This window comes from Phaenicophaeus curvirostris, chromosome Z (genome assembly GCF_032191515.1).
Source record: "Phaenicophaeus curvirostris isolate KB17595 chromosome Z, BPBGC_Pcur_1.0, whole genome shotgun sequence".
In the NCBI taxonomy this organism is placed as follows: Eukaryota; Metazoa; Chordata; class Aves; order Cuculiformes; family Cuculidae; genus Phaenicophaeus; species Phaenicophaeus curvirostris.
In genome coordinates, this window is record NC_091431.1 from 47,694,706 (window position 1) to 47,712,644 (window position 17,939).

The following is a 17,939-nucleotide window of genomic DNA, read 5'->3' on the forward strand; positions in this document are numbered from 1 at the left end:
ACTCCCTCTGTGCTCCCTCTGTACTCGGCACTGGTGAGACCGCACCTCAAATCCTGTGTTCAGTTCTGGGCCCCTCACCACAAGAAGGATGTTGAGGCTCTGGAGCGAGTCCAGAGAAGAGCAACAAAGCTGGTGAAGGGGCTGGAGAACAGGCCTTATGAGGAACGGCTGAGAGAGCTGGGGTTGTTTAGCCTGGAGAAGAGGAGCCTGAGGGGAGACCTCACTGCTCTCTAGAGCTACCTGAAGGGAGGTTGTGGAGAGGAGGGAGCTGGCCTCTTCTCCCTAGTGACAGGGGACAGGACGAGAGGGAATGGCCTCAAGCTCCGCCAGGGGAGGTTCAGACTCGACATAAGGAAAAAATTCTTCACTGAAAGGGTCATTAGGCAATGGAACGGTCTGCCCCGGGAGGTGGTTGAGTCACCTTCCCTGGAGGTGTTTAAGTTGCGGGTGGGTGAGGTACTGAGGAGCATGGTTTAGAGATTGGTGGGAATGGTTGGACTCAATGATTCAGTGGATCTCTTCCAACCTGGTTATTCTATGATACAATGATTCTATGTTCAGTCTGGAGAAAAGAAGGCTCTGGGGAAGCCTTATAGAAACTTTCTAGTACCTGAAGGAGCCTACAAGGCTGTGTAGAGACAGGATGAGTGGGAATGGCTATAAATTGGAAGGGGGAAGATTTAGATTAGACATTAAGAAGAAGTTCTTCATAATAAGGTTGGTGAGAATCATTGAATCATAGAATAGTTTGGGTTGGAAGGGACTTTTAAGATCATCTAGTTCCACCCCCTCTGCCATGGGCAAGGACATCCCACTAGATCAGGTTACCTAAGGCCCCATCCAACCTGGCCTTGAACACCCCAATGGATGGGGCACCCACAGCTTCCCTGGGTAATCTGTGCCAGTGTCTCACCACTGGAAAAGTTGTCCAAGGGAAGTTGCAGATGGCCCATCAGTACCTTTTCTACCTGGTCTAGTGGGAGGTGTCCCTACCAATGGAATAGGGGTGGAATTAGTTAATCTTTATGGTCCCTTCCAACCCACACCATTCTTTCATTCAATGATTCTATGCTGTAGGTTACTGAATCTTCATATGCAGTTCAAATGGGAACGCAATTCCTTATCAAACTTAATTGTATAGGTATGGAAAAGTTGACTGAGTGCCAGGAAGGAAGTATAGGCTGGATACTTCTGCTGCCTCATTTTTTAACTGCTAAAAAACACTCTTTCAGGCACTGCCAATTCCTCTGCACAGCAGTGAAAGAAAGCTGCAAGATCTGTGCTACTAATGAAAATGCCTACACAGAGGGATATGGCAAAATCAAAGCTATCTAATAATTTACTGCATTAGATGTATAATACCTTCTTGCAGGACCCACAGGGACCCTGTACGCAACAATGCCTTCCAGTGGGTCACAGTCTGGTGGCGATATTTAGTGTATGCTCCAAGGATTTAGCACTAAGCCTGCTTGGCCCCAGGCTGTGATGGTGACCAAAGGTTCCAAACCAAATGAGTTAATTCCCAAAGCCACTTGATGGGAAACTGTGAGAAGAGGTCAAAGCAGGAGAAATGGTAGACTGTAAGAAAGCATGGAGTGGGGTGGGAGGAGAGAGAAAGACACCTGATTAAACAGCTCAGCTGAACTCTGACAAAAAACAAAACCAAGCCCTCTGACCAAATGGGCAGAAACACACAGTTAAAATTCAGGGCTATTGTGGCTCCTAAAAGAACTAGTTTCTATGGACTTGATTTCTTTCCTTAATTAGTTTATATATACAGATCTAATATTCAAGAAAGCCAGCCATCCAGAATTGTTTAGTTTGCATTAAGGGATAAAACCAAAAACACTGTCACAAACAAAGCACTTTATTTCAGTGAATTGCTGCAGCCAGGAAAGAAAAAGGAAACAGCAGTACTACTTCTTGAGGTCAATTGGACAGGAAGGAACTTCTTTCAGCCTGAGCAGGCTCTTCCAAGATTTGACTGTCAGCTAACTTTATTATGCCAACTAATTAAGACACAGGCAGAATGAAGCTTTCCTCAAGCAGTGGGATGCCATCACAAGATTCAACAGACTGTGTCAAGTCACATGGGGTGAGACTCCAGGGCTGGTGATGACCCACATCCACGTGCAGGCTGCTGGGCCTGGGCAGGGATACCCTTGGGGATTTTATTGTCTTACATTCTGCAAAGAATGTAAGGAGAAAAAGCATATGCAGAAAAAGATTGCCTCTCCCTTTCTTGTCTGAGATTTCAGATTTCTATACTTTTAAAAGTTTCAAAATCTCTGTCAACTTTGCTGTGCTATTCCTTGACCAACCACCAGATGCAAATCTGTTGTGGAAGGAATATTTCAGCTTATTTTGTCCTGGAAGTAAGAAAATTAATTATTTTTCATTTCTTTGGGTTGATGAAGTAAAATGGCTTTGAGTTTCTAAAACATGAAGTCAAGTTTTGCCTATTGTAGGCTACAAATTAAAATGAAGACTGCCTCACTGAGAAGTCACAGACATCTGAAGTTACTATCTTGATTAAGAATCAAATAATATTTCACAGGCTGGCTTTTGCATTATGGTAACCGTTGCTGTCCTGCTGGTGATAAAGAAGACCACAAACAGAAAAACCCTCTCCTTCCAGATCTAAGGACAAGCAATAGAGAGAAGAAAGTAACCAGGAACAGCCCAAGACTATCAGAAGCTGAAAACTTTACAAATAAGAGATCCTAAATTTGATTTCTAGCCACACACTGACTGCTGGGACTTGTGCACTTTCCTGCTGTTTTTTGATACTTCTGGATTTTGATACATGCTAAAAATTAAACTCCATGGAAACAGACACTGCATTAATGAAAAAAAAGTAAGCAGCTTTTAAAAACTGATATTTAAAGAAAATCTGTCTCTTAGTACCTGTTTATATAGAAAGGTTGAATAGCATTGCAACTGCACAGTTCATCTGTCCACAGAAATGTAAAATTTTGGATTGCAGCAATTGGCCTGGTTTTGCACTCACCTGTCTTTCACAGAATAGTTTGTTTCAAAACAGTTTTTTTTCTGTTGGCTGCTAAGGACATTGTACTACCTCAGAGTATGACCACCCATGGGGTTTGTTCAGTGAATGCATGAATGCACCTCACTCCAATGTTTCATCAGTATAAATTATTGACGTTGGTTGGCCAGTGTGTGAATTTGCAGGGTAGAGCTCTTGAGAAATTCAGATTGTTCCCCCCAGCTTCAGTGATACAGTTTAATTTACTAAATTCAAATTATCATAGAATCATCGAATCACTAGTTTGGAAAAGAACCACTGGATCACCGAGTCCAACCATTCCTATCAAACACTAAAACATGACCCGTCAACCAACAACCCCAGCGCTTTCTCCTCCAGGCAGCTTTCAAGCCACTCTTCTTCTAGTCTGTAGCTCTGCACAGGGTTGTTGTGCCCCAAGTGCAGGACCCGGCATTTGGCCTTGTTAAACCTCATCCCATTGGACTCAGCCCAGTGGTCCAGCCTGTTCAGATCCCTTTGGAGCCTCCCTAACCTCCAGCAGATCGACACTTCCACCCAGCTTAGTGTCATCTGCAAACTTTACCCTGACGGCTCTTTTTCCAAACATGGGGATGGCTTTCTCCTGAGCTGCTAGGATTTCCTTTTTGAAGAGCTCCCAGCCCTCGTGGGCTCCCTTGCCCTTTAGGACTGTCTCCCATGGGACATTGCCAACCAGTCTTCTGAACAGTCCGAAGTCTGCCCTCTGGAAGTTTAATATGACTGTCTTGCTAACCACCCTCTTCACCTCACCTAGAACTGAAAACCCTATCATCTTGTGATCGCTTTGCCCCAGGTGTCCTCCTACCACCACATCCCCCACAAGGCCTTCCCTGTTCACAAACAGCAGGTCCAGGAGGGCACCTTCCCTTGTCTATTCCAGAGGGCACCAGTTGTGTGAGGAAGTTTCTACTTGCAATATGTTACAGTTGCATTAATTTACAAGGAGAAAAAATAATTAAAGAGTACATGGTCACTAATCAAAGGCCTTTCTTGTGCAGTAGTAATTGTTTTATATAACCTTATTTTAAGATTGCTAATGTTTTCCAGCTGTTGCAATATTCCAAAGCCTGGGTTTCATACTGAGGTGGCATGAAAATACTCCATTGCTACCAATGTGTTTAAACTCAAGATCTTCTGTCATAAAACCAAGAAGCTGATGGATTGCATAAGGAATTATTACTGCAAAGCATATTCCTCCCACTGAAATAGAAGAAAGCTAAGTACATACATCCCTATAGGTTTTTCTGTTTACTTAAATCAAATTTCTTTTGTAATGTTTTCATTTTGATATAACCCAAAGATTCCCATCAGGCTTGAGGTACACCAATGCTGTTCAGAGATTCCTGGAGAGATACTTCTTCTTCCTTGGTCTGTTAAAGTCTAGAGAATAAACAGATGCATTTCCTTACTGAGAGGAGGGCCAAACCCTGGAAGAGACTTCATGGAGAGTTGGTCAAGCCTCAAGCCTGTCAGTGTTTAGGAGGCATTTTGGACAATGCCTTTAGTAGCACGCTTTACCTTTTGGTCAGCCCTGAAGTGGTCAGGCAGTTGAACTAGATGATCATTGCAAGTCCCCTTCAACTGAAATAGTCTGCTTTATTCTGCCCTGCTCTATTCTATTCTATGATAGTGGAAAGCAATTAAAAAGAGGCAAAACGTTGAAACTAACAGCTGAGCAAAGAGGCTTTTAAACTACTACTTAAAACATTCAATTAAGTCCTTCCAAAGCAAGAAGTACCTTTCGAGCATCTAATGATGCCACTTGTGTCTGAGTTTGATAGTCCTCACTATTACTGTCTTCATATTTCTAGCAGGCCTGCTGTAATTCTTTTTTTCTGTTTGGTTTTGTTGTTGTGGTCTGGTTGGATTTTTTGTTTGTTCTAATTTGGGGGGGTGTATGTGTGGGGTTTTTTTCTCCAGCATGTATATCACGGGATAAATCAACCCCACAGCTTTATTTCCTTTTCAGTGAAAAACACAATAGTCTGCATTGTGTCAGAATACGTTGGGTATGGAGCTGGAGCATCAAAGGATTTCTAACTTCTTAAGAAAGTCTGAACTATTAAACCAGCATCATGCTACAAATGCCTTCTGACGCTTTCGGAGGAAAGGAGGTCCATGAGTAGATCAGACAACATCCTGAGGTCTGTAGAAGTTCATAGGAGTCTGAGAAGGGAAATTAAATCACATAGCATTTAGCAAAAACATAAACAGAGGGATGGAAAGGAGGTAAGTCTGGCATCCAGGGTGTAGCAGGATGATTCTGTAATGGGTCTTATACATGCATTTAAGTATTGCTATTTCCAGTTGTAGCAATGTATATTTTTCATGTCTTTCAGTAAAAATTCAAAGAGATTATTTTTTCTAGTATTTTGCAAATGGACTATTTTTTCTCCATTTCTCCTGTGTCTTTAACACACTCATTTTCAAACCTTCGGATACTTCAAACGAGTTTTGGGATCCAGTGGGACTCTGCTGAAGAATAAGAGCTAGCAAGAGCACAGAACCTATCTGTCCTGGGACAGCATGTGAATCAAGCACAAACCAAACTTCAACCCTCACTATAGACAGTTGCTTTCCAATGCTGTTGTAGGAGTCCACAAACAATAGAGAGGTAAGACAAAAGTGCAGAATGGCATTCATAATACAAGCTTCTCTTCAAGTTAGCTGTAATTCACTCCTATGTCAGGACTTCAGTGCTTGAAGGACAGCTTTGCTGAAGGGTTTGTCCATGACCACTGTGAATCCTTATCTGCAGATTCAGAGGTTTAATATAAAGTCACAAGTCAGAGATATAAAGGTACAAATGTAGAGTAACACAGGAGTATTTCTGTTCCTTTCATATATTATACTATTTATTCTTTGTAATGGAAGCATATCACAGTGAGCTTTACAGAAGGAAAACAAGAATTTCAGACAAAATCTCAACGAGCTCGACTTCTTCTTTCTTTCCTCTGGAGCAGAAAGACAGTCTACTTCCCACTCACTGTACAATTACAGGTGGATCCTAATGCTGCTGGTATTCCCAAAATATTTCCTGTTGTGATGTTGAAATCTAGGCTTTGCTTATGCCACATAACTATTTGCGTGAACATAGGAACAGTCATGTACATGTGAATTAGAAGAAAGTATTGTTCACTAAAAATAAAAATAGGCTGCATCATAGCTTAAAGGTTCAACAGTAAGATGTAAAACTTGGCAGCTTAATTTCAGCTCAGTTTAGAGGAAATAGAACTTGAGCTTACATTTATTTAGAGAACTGCTACTACTTGTTATTTTCTTGCTGGTTCACACAAAATATTGACAAATAAATTTATATCCTCAGTGCAAACCTGGCAGTAACTGAGATGCACTGGACATCTATAAAGACTTACAACTAAATAGCATGAAGCACAAGATAGATCTTTAGCCTGTAACAGTGGTTTATCCCATTCAGACTTGGGAAATACTTTCTTGGGTACCTGATCATTTCCAAGCGAAAGATGAAAATTCGGCTGTCTGTCTCCTACAAAAAACACCTTGTTGCCAATATGTAATGAACTATGCAATCATTAATACTTACATAAGTAGGACCAGAGATTTCATTTAGTATTAATTCTATCTGTCTCCCAGCCTGGAGTTCCTCAGGCACAGACTCCTTGACCTGCCTTTTTGAGGTCTGCTGCTTGGAAAAGCAGATTTTCTTGGGCTCTCCTCCCCTCCATCTGCTGCAATGATGAAGCTCCTTGCTCCAACAGAGAGACCACGTAGCCAGAGACAGCCTTCAGAGACTCCACAGAATAACATAGCTCCTTACAGCCCTCTGAAGGCATGTGCGTGCAAGATCTGTCATCAGGCTGCAATTCATTTCTGTGTTAAAGGGCAAGAGATGCTTCAGCAGGGATCTCAGAAACTACTTTCTTAATCGTCAAGGGAGGTCTTTTCTAAACTTCCCACTCATTCCTTACTTTCCTTTTTGTTTAAAAGTCCTCCAGCATTTGCCCTGAGGAAATCAAATTGCCCTTGCTATCTAAAATCTTAAAGGCAAAATATAACGCAATCGTTTGCAAGGAACAGTCAATGGGTTACTGTCTTTGACATGACTGAGTCCAGTGTAAACCTTCACACTGAATACTGGGTGTAAATGCTACCAGAAGAAAGCTGATACATGTATATGAGGTAAGAGTATTTTCCGGCAAAACTAGATGGGAAAATAGGCCCAGCCAGTGAACATGCAAAAAGATAATACATGAAATACGTGAGAATGCTGACACCTCCAGTGAGTGCAGCCTTAACAGAAGAATATCATCTGTAGTTCTGGGTATTACTAAGGCTGAAAAAAGTGCACTTAGGTTTCATGTTTACCTTTCCAGTATTTTTCAGGACAGAATGATGTAGTCAAGTCAAGTAGTGACATCATATGTCATACTTTGTACTTGCTGGAAAGCATGAACCCTGCACTGTAGTTCAACATGGGCAGATGAATAAAGAACAGCCTTACTCAAACAAGGGTGTCATTTGATGGGTCCCAGTGCTTATTACCAAAGTATATGGTAGGACTGAAGTGGAGGCTGATGGTTGAAAAGGATGAGAGCAGGTTAGAGGCATGATGTGTTGGATATGCTCTTCTGGCAAGTCACATGGGGACATTTGCTCTCATTTTCAGCAACAAAGTGTGAAGTTGTGTCGTATGAAGTATCTCTCACTTTTTTTTTTTTTACAAAACAAAAGTATAATTGCGTGAATTCTATTGGCAGGTATATTTCAGAGTTTAAAATCATGTTCTTTTTATGAAGTTATCACTGTCTGACATTTGTTCATCCTGTGTCTGAACATAAACAATTCTGGGATAAGTTGAAAAATATTTTGCTGTGCAAATTCTTTTAGTTTAAAAATAACTAGAGATCACTTTTTGCTCAGCAGCTCCAAATGCTAAATAGCCCCAGAGAGACCACTTGATGGGACTCAGGCAGGTGAGGTGGCTGGAGGTGAAAGATAGACCATTATGCAGTGTAGATGATACCTTTTTTATTTTGTAGAATTAGTGCCTGCGATTTATCATAGAATCACAGAATCATAGAATAACCAGGTTGGAAGAGACCCACCGGATCATCGAGTCCAACCATTCCTATCAAACACTAAACCATGCCCCTTAGCACCTCGTCCACCCGTGCCTTAAACACCTCCAGGGAAGGTGACTCAACCACCTCCCTGGGTAGCCTGTTCCAGTGCCCAATGACCCTTTCTGTGAAGAATTTTTTCCTAATGTCCAGCCTAAATCTCCCCTGGCGGAGCTTGAGGCCATTCCCTCAGTATTTGAGGAGCGGTCTTACCAGTGCCGAGTACAGAGGGAGAATAACCTCCCTGAACCTGCTGGCCACGCCATTTCTGATACAAGCCAAGATGCCACTGGTCTTCTTGGCCACCTGGGCTCACTGCTGGCTCATGTTCAGTCGCTGTCAACCAACACCCCCAGGTCCCTCTCCTCCAGGCAGCTTTCTAGACAGACTTCTCCTAGTCTGTAGCACTGCACAGGGTTGTTGTGCCCCAAGTGCAGGACCCGGCACTTGGCCTTGTTAAACCTCATCCTATTGGACTCAGCCCAGCGGTCCAGCCTGTTCAGATCCCTTTGCAGAGCCTCCCTACCCTCCAGCAGATTGACACCTCCACCCAGCTTAGTGTCATCCGCAAACTTGCTAAGGGTGCACTTGATGACTTCATCCAGGTCATTGATAAAGACATTGAACAGGGCTGGACCCAGCACTGAGCCCTGGGGAAACCCACTTGTCACTGGCCTCCAGCTGGATTTCACACCATTTACCACCACTCTCTGGGCCCGGCCATCCAACCAGTTTTCCACCCAGGAGAGTGTGCGCCTGTCCAGGCCAGAGGCTGACAGTTTCTCAAGCAGAATGCTGTCAGAAACTGTGTCAAAGGCTTTACTGAAGTCCAGGAAGATACATCCACAGCCTTTCCCTCATCCAGCAGCCGAGTCACTTTGTCATAGAAGGCGATCAGGTTAGTTTGGCAAGACCTGCCTTTCGTGAACCCATGTTGACCGGGCCTGATCACCCAGTTCTCTTGCATCTGCTTCATGATAGCACTCAAGATCACCTGCTCCATGACTTTCCCTGGCACTGAGGTCAGACTGACAGGCCGGTAGGTCCCTGGATCCTCCCTGTGACACTTCTTGTAGATGGGCACAACATCAGCCAGCCTCCAGTCCAGTGGGACTTCCCCAGTCAGCCAGGACTGATGGAAGGTGATGGAAAGGGGTTTGGCCAGCACATCCGCCAGCTCCTTCAATACCCTTGGATGAATCCCATCTGGCCCCATAGACTTGTGGGTGTCTAGTTGGGCTAGCAAGGCTCTGACCACCTTCTCTTGGATCACAGTAGCCTCATTTTGCGCCTCTAGCTCCTGGGTTTGTACAAAGACAGAACGACTTTCTTACAATTAAAGACTGACTTACTTTACTTACCTTACCTTGCTCTGGTTGATCCCATAGAAGTGCATTAAAGGAGGCTACAGAAGCAAGCAAGTAGAAAGGAAACTAGCAATGCAGACATCTCCACGGAGAATGCCATGAACTCCTCGAAAGCAGTGAGAAAGCCAGCCAGACTGTGTGTTACCAGACAGGTAATGGGATTGTTCCCCAAGGCCAGACAACTCTTATGAGGCAGATGCTATGCCATTAAAACAGTCTCAAGGAAGCAAGTAGCACTTTATAATCAGAGGAACAGTGACACAGGTGTAACAGGCACCAAGGCTACTTGATGAACTCAGCGGGGATGTCACCAGCAGGGATGAGATTGTTGTGGTCACCAGAGCTCTGAGAGGTCATGAGCTGCCCACTCACAGAGCAAGGCCTACCACAAGTCTGTCTCCTTTATTAATCCCTGTGCATGACCCAGAGGAACATGTTCACCGGGAAAAGCTGCTTTGAACCTTTTTCAGCTCCAGGGACTCTAGCAGCAATGTCTCCCAGGGGCTAACTTGCAATAAAACCTTGCACAGTTGGAAAGGCATAGTGCGCAAGCCCCAGATACAGTCAGAATGACAGAATAACTGCATGGCACCTCCAAAAAAAAACCCTACAATAATTCAGAGCTTATGAAGAATAAAACTCAAGCTGCTTTTTTCAGCCTACAGCTTGGTGGCTGGGTCTCAAGTGGGCTGAACGTGGCATTTATGTACTGGGAATGAGGATGAGGCTTTGAAGTGAGTCTGCATGACAAAGGAGAAAGAGACAGTAATATCCTTTTCAATTTGTTTACCCCTAAGCAGAATTAAACCATTTGCCAGATATAGGACAAATTTTTTTTTTCTTAAAGCTGTCATCTGATGTCAGCTGATGGAAATCATCACTGTAATGTACTTAGATTCTGGTATGGCCCCTGCTACACGTTGTCCCCATATCTTCCAGATTCAGAAGTAGTAAAAAAATTTGATTAATGATGGAGGCTAAATGATATTCCTGTAACACCAAGATGACTGTTACACAGGAACAGTAGGATATAAGGATGGCATGAGGAAGTGGCACAAAAAGTTACATCCAGTGGTGCGGCAATGGAAGTTGCTCAATTAACAGTTTCCAAAGCAGAAGTAAGATGCTCTTATTTTGATAAGATGGCCACTTACATAGTTTAAATGAATTGTGAAGTTTTAAGTACTTATTTTAATTACTGCATACCTATTTTAATTACTTTTTGTAAGCATTTAATTGCACTGGCATGGAACACATCTTTTGTGCTTCTGCAGAATGCCAGACGTGCTCAGCTTCACTGCTTTGCTCCTTAAACTTAAGAACTGCTCAAAGAAACTTAAAGAACTGACAGGTTCCAAAGGTTGCACCAGCAGAAAACAGTACTAATAGCAACAAGGTGTCCTGGTCTCAGAAAATGCGAAGCCAAGTGAACAGTCAGAAGATGGCTTTTTTCCTCTCACATTTCACGTTAGGACAAAAAAGATGGAAAGTAGTGTCACACAATGAAGCAGTTACTGCTTCAAGTCTGTAAGGCAACTAAGCACATATAAAATTGACTTCAGTGCAAGGTGATGGACAGGAGAGCAACTATGCTGGAAGCCCAAAGGGAGAATGCAGAAAATACATGCTACTACAGTAAAACAGGAATAGCCTGTAAGAATAGCTCAGGTGGCAGATGATGCAATAGATAGCTTAAAATTTTAAACCCCATCAAAAGTGGCAAATGTAATAAAGCATCATTTGTATGTGGCATAAGAATATGGCATCGCAGCAATGGATTATGCATAAACTTATGACACTTAGCATCAAGCACAAGCTCAGGAAGCAGATGCCCAAGCTGGAAGTTGTTAAGAAAATGGTCCTTGTCTCAGGCATGATTTCCAATACATCTTCTGGTCACTCTGAAAATGCAAGAACTTGATCTCACAATTATTTGTTGTGATTCAGCCTTTGACTGCAACTTGACAAGCAGAGGAAGAAAACACAAGCTATCATCTAATTGGAGAAGAATTTTGGGTTTTACTATGTCTGCTGTCACCATGAAAATAAGGGAGAAGTAAAATACCATATGACTGAAATACAGCCTCTATAATAGAGGCAGGGGAATAAAAACATTTAACCTCTTGCATCAGATCCAGGCAAAGAGTTAGTATGTTCTTCAGTACATCCATCATCTCTGTGTGAATGTGGAGCCAGAAGTAGGGTAAATATTGCCACATTCACAACCCTCAAAAGTAAAGCAAACAGAGACATGGGCTAGTGTCAAGAAAGCAGGCATGACCTTCACATGATAAAGAAGAGACGCCAGCACCAGCCTTCTCTCATTCAAGGAGAGGGTGAGCCCTTGATTGTTAAGGGGAAATGAGTGGTACTGCAACCTCCTGTTAACTTTTTATATCACATTCAAATAATTGTGGGATAAAATCTGACTTTCTCACTTTCCTCAAAGGGAAACAAGCAGGCTGCATATCGACAATCATTTGCAGCTTTTTTTCATTTTAATTATCAAAGTTACTGCAAGTATAACCACAGCCCTTGATGTTTAAGCACTTCAAAATGTATGACTGCACAGTCTCAAAGAACAAAGTCTTGTCCTCATTGGATGGGATATCTAGTTTCAATAAAACATAACTAGATAAATGCTGACTAGTAACTCGTTTCACATCTGTTTATTTTCTTTATCATCTACCTTCTATCCCTTGTTCAGTACTGCAAGATTAGGGATGAGTGACACCTGAAAGGATGGACAATTCTACGGCAAACGAGTCAGCAGTGTACAGAATTACAGAATCTTTTGGTCAGAAAAGATCTTGGAGATCATTGAGTCCTGCCCACTGTTAAACCATTTCCCTGAGCACTTTATCCACCCATCTTTTAAATACCTCCAGGGATGGTGACTCAACTACCTCACTGGGCAGCCTCTGTCAGTGCCCAATAACATTTTCAGTGAAGAATTTTTTTTCTGATGTCTAATCTGAAGTGCCCCAGGTGCAACTTGAGGCCATTCCCTCTTGTCCTATCACCTGTCATTTGTGAAAGGAGACCAATGCCCACCTTACCACAACCTCTTTTCAGGTAGTTGTACAGTGACAAGGTCTCCCCTCAACTTCCTCTTCTCTAGGCTAAACAACCCCAGTTCCCTCAGCTGCTCCTCATAAGACTTGTTCTCCAGCCCCTTCACCAGCTTTGTTTTCCTTCTCTGGATGCGCTCCAGGACCTCAATGTCCTCCTTGTAGTGAAAGGCCCCAAAGTAAACATAGTATTTGAGGTGTGGCCTCACCAATGCTGAGTACAGGGGCACAATCACTTCCTGCTGGCCAAGATGCTATTGGCCTTCTTGGCTACCTGGCTACACTCTGGGTTCATATTCAGCTGTCTGCCAACCAACAATCCCACATCCTTCTCTGCCACGCTGCTTTCCAGCCACTCTTCCCCAAGCCTGAATCATTCACCTCTTCACCAGACCTGTACATACTTCACTTCTTCCTTATGGTCAACAACACACAAACTGTGCAAACCTATAGAATCTGATTTACAGTAATGTTTCAACTTACAGCTCAAGTCTCTATTCAAAATAAAAAAAAAAATGTGTCTTTTTCCCAGGAATTTTAAGAAATTTCAGAGGGGAAAGAGACCAGTCTACAAATGCCTTTATAAATGCTTCTCATCTTTAACCGTGTGACCTATTTTCTACACTAGACAATGTGTTCAGTAAACCTATTGCCCAAGAATCCTTAATGAACAAGTGACAGTAGATAGTAAATTATTAACAGAACTACCGACAGTCTCCTTGAGTGGCTGAGAGGGCTGCACATGAACCAATAGCTTAATAACTGCACACTGCTTTGAGGCTTACTATTGCATCAGCTGTGCCTATCTAGCAGCGCACAGAAGCTGTGGCAGCATTTGCCACAACGTGGCCTTCCACACCTCTCTCAGCCATCACTGAATGGCCACATTTATGAGCTGAGTAGGGGCAGTGTCTGAAAACACAGCCAGTGCAATATTTTGCAGTGAGGACCAGACACATTAAAGCACGAAGCCATTTATACTAACAAGTAAAAAGTTTTACATTTCGTTTGTTTCTTTCAGAACGTGTGTGAGAGGAAAATAAAGAACATTTATAGCATCTGAAATGCATAAAAACTGTTGAAATGTTATTCATCTGGCCCACTTACACTGCTGCCAACCTCCCAGAAGCAGATGGAGTAAGAAGAACTTAGGCTATTTACCTCGGTTTTATTATCTTCCTCACAGTCCAAGCTACACCCACCATTTCCAATTTTACTAAACAATTTTATAAAATTAAGGTAGGAAAACAGTTATTTCCCTCCATATGGATTGCAGCACTGTATTTTTATTTGTGTGTAGTCCAGAAGGTACTCCAGGTGCTTCTTGCATCAGTTTGACATGATTAAAAAAAAGGGGGAAATGATAAAAAAAGAGGAATATTGTAAAAGAGAAAGTGTGCTTCCACTTTTAACATGGATTTGCACATACCTTCAAAAAAAAGATTTCCTCCTCTTTTTTCATAAATAATCTGGAAGGTTACTTACAGCAACAGTTTACCCAGAAACCTTCTCTTCATACAGTGATGTGTGAATATTAAAAGAAAAAAACCTCTTCTTAAAAAATACAGTAAAATCATTGAAGGAAAACAAGGTAACAATTAAAAAAATTACTCTGAGTAGAAACAAATTCAAACCCTAAGCAAAACAACAGGACCAACTGCAGCTGAGGCATAGACATGACTTAACACTCATAATCAGTTTTAATCAAATCGTAAAAATAATTGCATTTTTTTCTTGAGACTTATGAGAGGAAATGGAAAATATTCTGAATTACTTAAACCAAATAAAACAAAAACTGCAGTTAAAAATGCGAATGTGTTTTTTCATGCAAACTAACATCCGCACATGGCTTACAGTTTCTGACTGAAAAAAACCCAAAGTTGCTTTTTTTTTTTAACATAAATGTTTGGTTTCCTAGTTTTTTTGTTCTCCAGCTGAACGCTCATGTGTACATGACTTCTTGAAAAAGAAATCAAACTGGGACAGAGCAAAGTCATCAGGCACTCTGGGGATGGGTAATATGATACTGTGCCTTTTACTTCTAAGCCACCAGTTTAAATCCAGGCCAGGCCAGCAGCAACTGAAGCCTGTCAGATGTTTCTTGTCATGCACAATAGGCTGGTGGACTTAAATAATTTTGCAGAGAAAAAATAATATCTATATATGGTCTTGTGAAACTGTCACCGAAGAAAAAAAGGCTTCCGCAAATGAAACTGCCCTGTATCACAGAATCTTAGAGTAGCTGAGGCTGGAAGGGACCTCTGGAGTTCATCTGTTCCAAGTGCTCTGCTCCAGAAGGGCCACCTAGAGCCGGTTGCTCAGGACCACGTCCAGGCAGCTTTTAAGTATATTTGAGGATGGAGACTCTGCAACCTCTCTGGGCAACCTGTGCCAGGGTTCAGTCACCCCCACACTAAAAAAGTGTTTCCTGATATTCAGAGGGAACCTCTTGTGTTTCAGTTCGGTATTGTCACTGGACACCACTAGAAACAGCCTGGCTGTCTTTGCCTCTTCCCTTCAGTTACTAATTCACATTAATAAGGTGCTTTTGAGCCTTTTCTTCTTCAGGCTCAATAGTCCCAGCTCCCTCAGCCTCCTGTATGACAAATGCTCCAGCCCAGCTGGACTTACTCCACTACATAGAATCATAGAATCATAGAATGACCAGGTTGGAAGAGACCCACCGGATCATCAAGTCCAACCATTCCTATCAAACACTAAATGATGCACCTTAGCACCTCATGCACCCGTGCCTTAAACACCTCCAGGGAAGGTGACTCAACCACCTCCCTGGGCAGCCTGTTCCAGTGCCCAATGACCCTTTCTGTGAAGAATTTTTTCCTAATGTCCAGCCTAAATCTCCCCTGGCGGAGCTTGAGGCCATTCCCTCTTGTCCTGTCCCCCGTCACTTGGGAGAAGAGGCCAGCACCCTCCTCTCTACAACCTCCTTTCAGGTAGTTATAGAGAGCAATGAGGTCTCCCCTCAGCCGCCTCTTCTCCATCCATGTGTCTCTTCTACTGGGAAACCCACCACTGCACAAATCACTCCCCGTTACCTCTCACCACTGCTGAGAGGAGGGCAAGGATACCTGGACCTGCTGGCAACACTTCTCCCTAACGCAGTCCAGAATTCTGTTAGCTTTCTTTGCCACAAGGGTACATTGTGGGCTCATGCTCAACTTTGGTGTCCACCAGGGGCACCAAGCTGTTTCCTGCAAAACTGCTTCAGACACTGATCTCATCAACTTTTCTCTTTGAAATTAATGGTATCTCTCTATGAAATACAGGGTCTTTCATTCATGTGGGGCAAACACTAGGAATCAAACATTCAGTATTACTCTAACTAAGCAAAGCTGACTTACCTTGGTGCCTAGCTAATAATACACACATATGGGCATCAGACAACCTTATAATTGCTTATTTGCTAAGCTAGAAAAATCGGAAGCAGCTAACATGCTTCAAGGCAGTATAAGGAGATGTGGACACATACTGAGAAACACACAGTTCAGATAACAACTTGTTCTGTTTACAAATCAACTCCTAGGCTTGCACATTTTTTACTCTATTTATGTTCAAATCGAAGGAGTTTTGATTTTCCAAAGTACCAACATTAACTGTTGATATGTAGTTCAAATGTTTACACTATCACACCTTAGTGTATCATAACCTTCATACCTCAAGGTACTATCTAAAATAAACTGACTTGTAGGTGGGCTTACTGCTTGCCTAGTATTGTATACATGCCCACTGAAGACTACGGACATAGATTTCCTGGAAGAAAAATAAATCACTTCAATTGTAATTAGTTAATGAACTATACCTTTTCCTCAAGGAATTAATGCATGGTTTCAATTTATTCTTTATAATATATTTTTTCATTATTCTTATTTCAGCACATATTGCATACCTTCTCTCCATCTCTGCTGATACTTCCGTGTATCTGAATGAGTTCTAATTTTACATTCAGGACAGACAACAGTGGACCTCTCTACAGGAGACATACCTTCCATCTTGTCCCTATGATAAGGAGATTTTTATGGGACTTGCAACACAAAGCTGCATTTATTGAACTAAATTATCTCTTTATTAGAAAAGCACCAACACCACATTCTTTAAAATTACTGGAATTTTATTTGCCTCAGGCTTATGACTTGCAACCAAAGACATTGTGCAAAGAAAGCAAAGATTAAGTACACTTTAGGGAAAAGGTGATAATCCACATTGGTAACATAGAAGATCAGTTTGATGAAAGAAGCTATCCATTACACTATATAGATTGCAATACTCAATAGCAATTTTTTTAACCCCACTTTTTTAATCAAGGAAAAGAAGTTAAGCAAAGTTTACAGTAGACATAAATCTGATACAATTCAAAGAGCATTTTTCTGAAGATCGTCAAGCGTAAAGTTGAAAAACGTGTAAGGGACAAGTTGGATGAAGGCTAACTACTGTACATTTATAAGCTATTAAACAAAGTTGCATATATGTACCACAGTGTAAAAAACCAATACAGAACAAACAAAAAGTCTGAAAACTGCCTGATGAAAAATAAAATAACCAGTGGCTTTTAATGGCTTCTCCTGGTTACCAATGCTACAAAAGACTTTTTTTTTGTCTTTCTGATGCCGCTAAAAAACACCCTATCAAATGAGAAAGCCAGGCACAACCAAACCATTTACCAAGTTGAAACCAGTTCATGGAAACATACTACCAACCCACATTTTCCATCAAAAGCTCTCTTGTGTTGTTTCTAAATCTTTTGAGGCCCATTTGGTCACAATATGTTACACTTCCTTCCTTTTTTACACCATGATATCATATGTTTGTCTGGCACTATCCTAAATCTAATTTATAGAGAGTGAGAATACAGAAATAACCCAATGACTATTTAACAAAATGAATTCACTGGGTGTAAATAGGAGAAGGGAGAAGAGAAGGGGGAAAGGTCAGTTCTGGCAAGAAAATAAACCCTATGGATCACTCATCATCACTTCCGCTTGCTTCCGACTGGTCCTAGAGGTAAGAGACACAAGACAAGTCAGAAATTCTTCACCAGCTATTCTGTGGAAATTGTTAAAGAAGGAGAAAGAAGAAAGTAAAAGGAAGAAAAAATGATTAAATTGATAAACCAAGATAGCCTTAAGAGAGCTACTACATTATCTATTATATTTCTCTTTCATGACATTTCATTTAGTTGCTGTGGACTTCTTTAGAAAAGGAAAGACAGAGTGAGGAAACACTGGATGTTTCTTTCTATTCATACATTTAAAAATAACTAGGAAGAGGTTTTTGTTGCAATAGTAGAAGCACTTGCTAAAATATCCCCAATACATCAAAGCTAAGAGTTTTTTGTCAG

General features: G+C 41.8%; 1 protein-coding gene across 3 annotated transcripts in view; it reads right to left on the reverse strand.

Annotated features, from left to right (window-relative positions):
* Positions 1-17,939, reverse strand: part of SMARCA2 (SWI/SNF related BAF chromatin remodeling complex subunit ATPase 2) — a 159,054-nt gene that overhangs the window by 33,816 nt on the left and 107,299 nt on the right. The window contains exon 34 of one of the 3 annotated variants that reach the window (XM_069880350.1): positions 16,692-17,596. The exons of the other annotated variants lie outside the window; for them this stretch is intronic. Within the exon in view, the coding sequence (XP_069736451.1) occupies positions 17,561-17,596 (36 nt within the window). The 3' untranslated portion in view covers positions 16,692-17,560. Of the gene's footprint in view, positions 1-16,691; positions 17,597-17,939 lie in introns of those variants that run through there. 3 annotated transcript variants of the gene reach the window in all.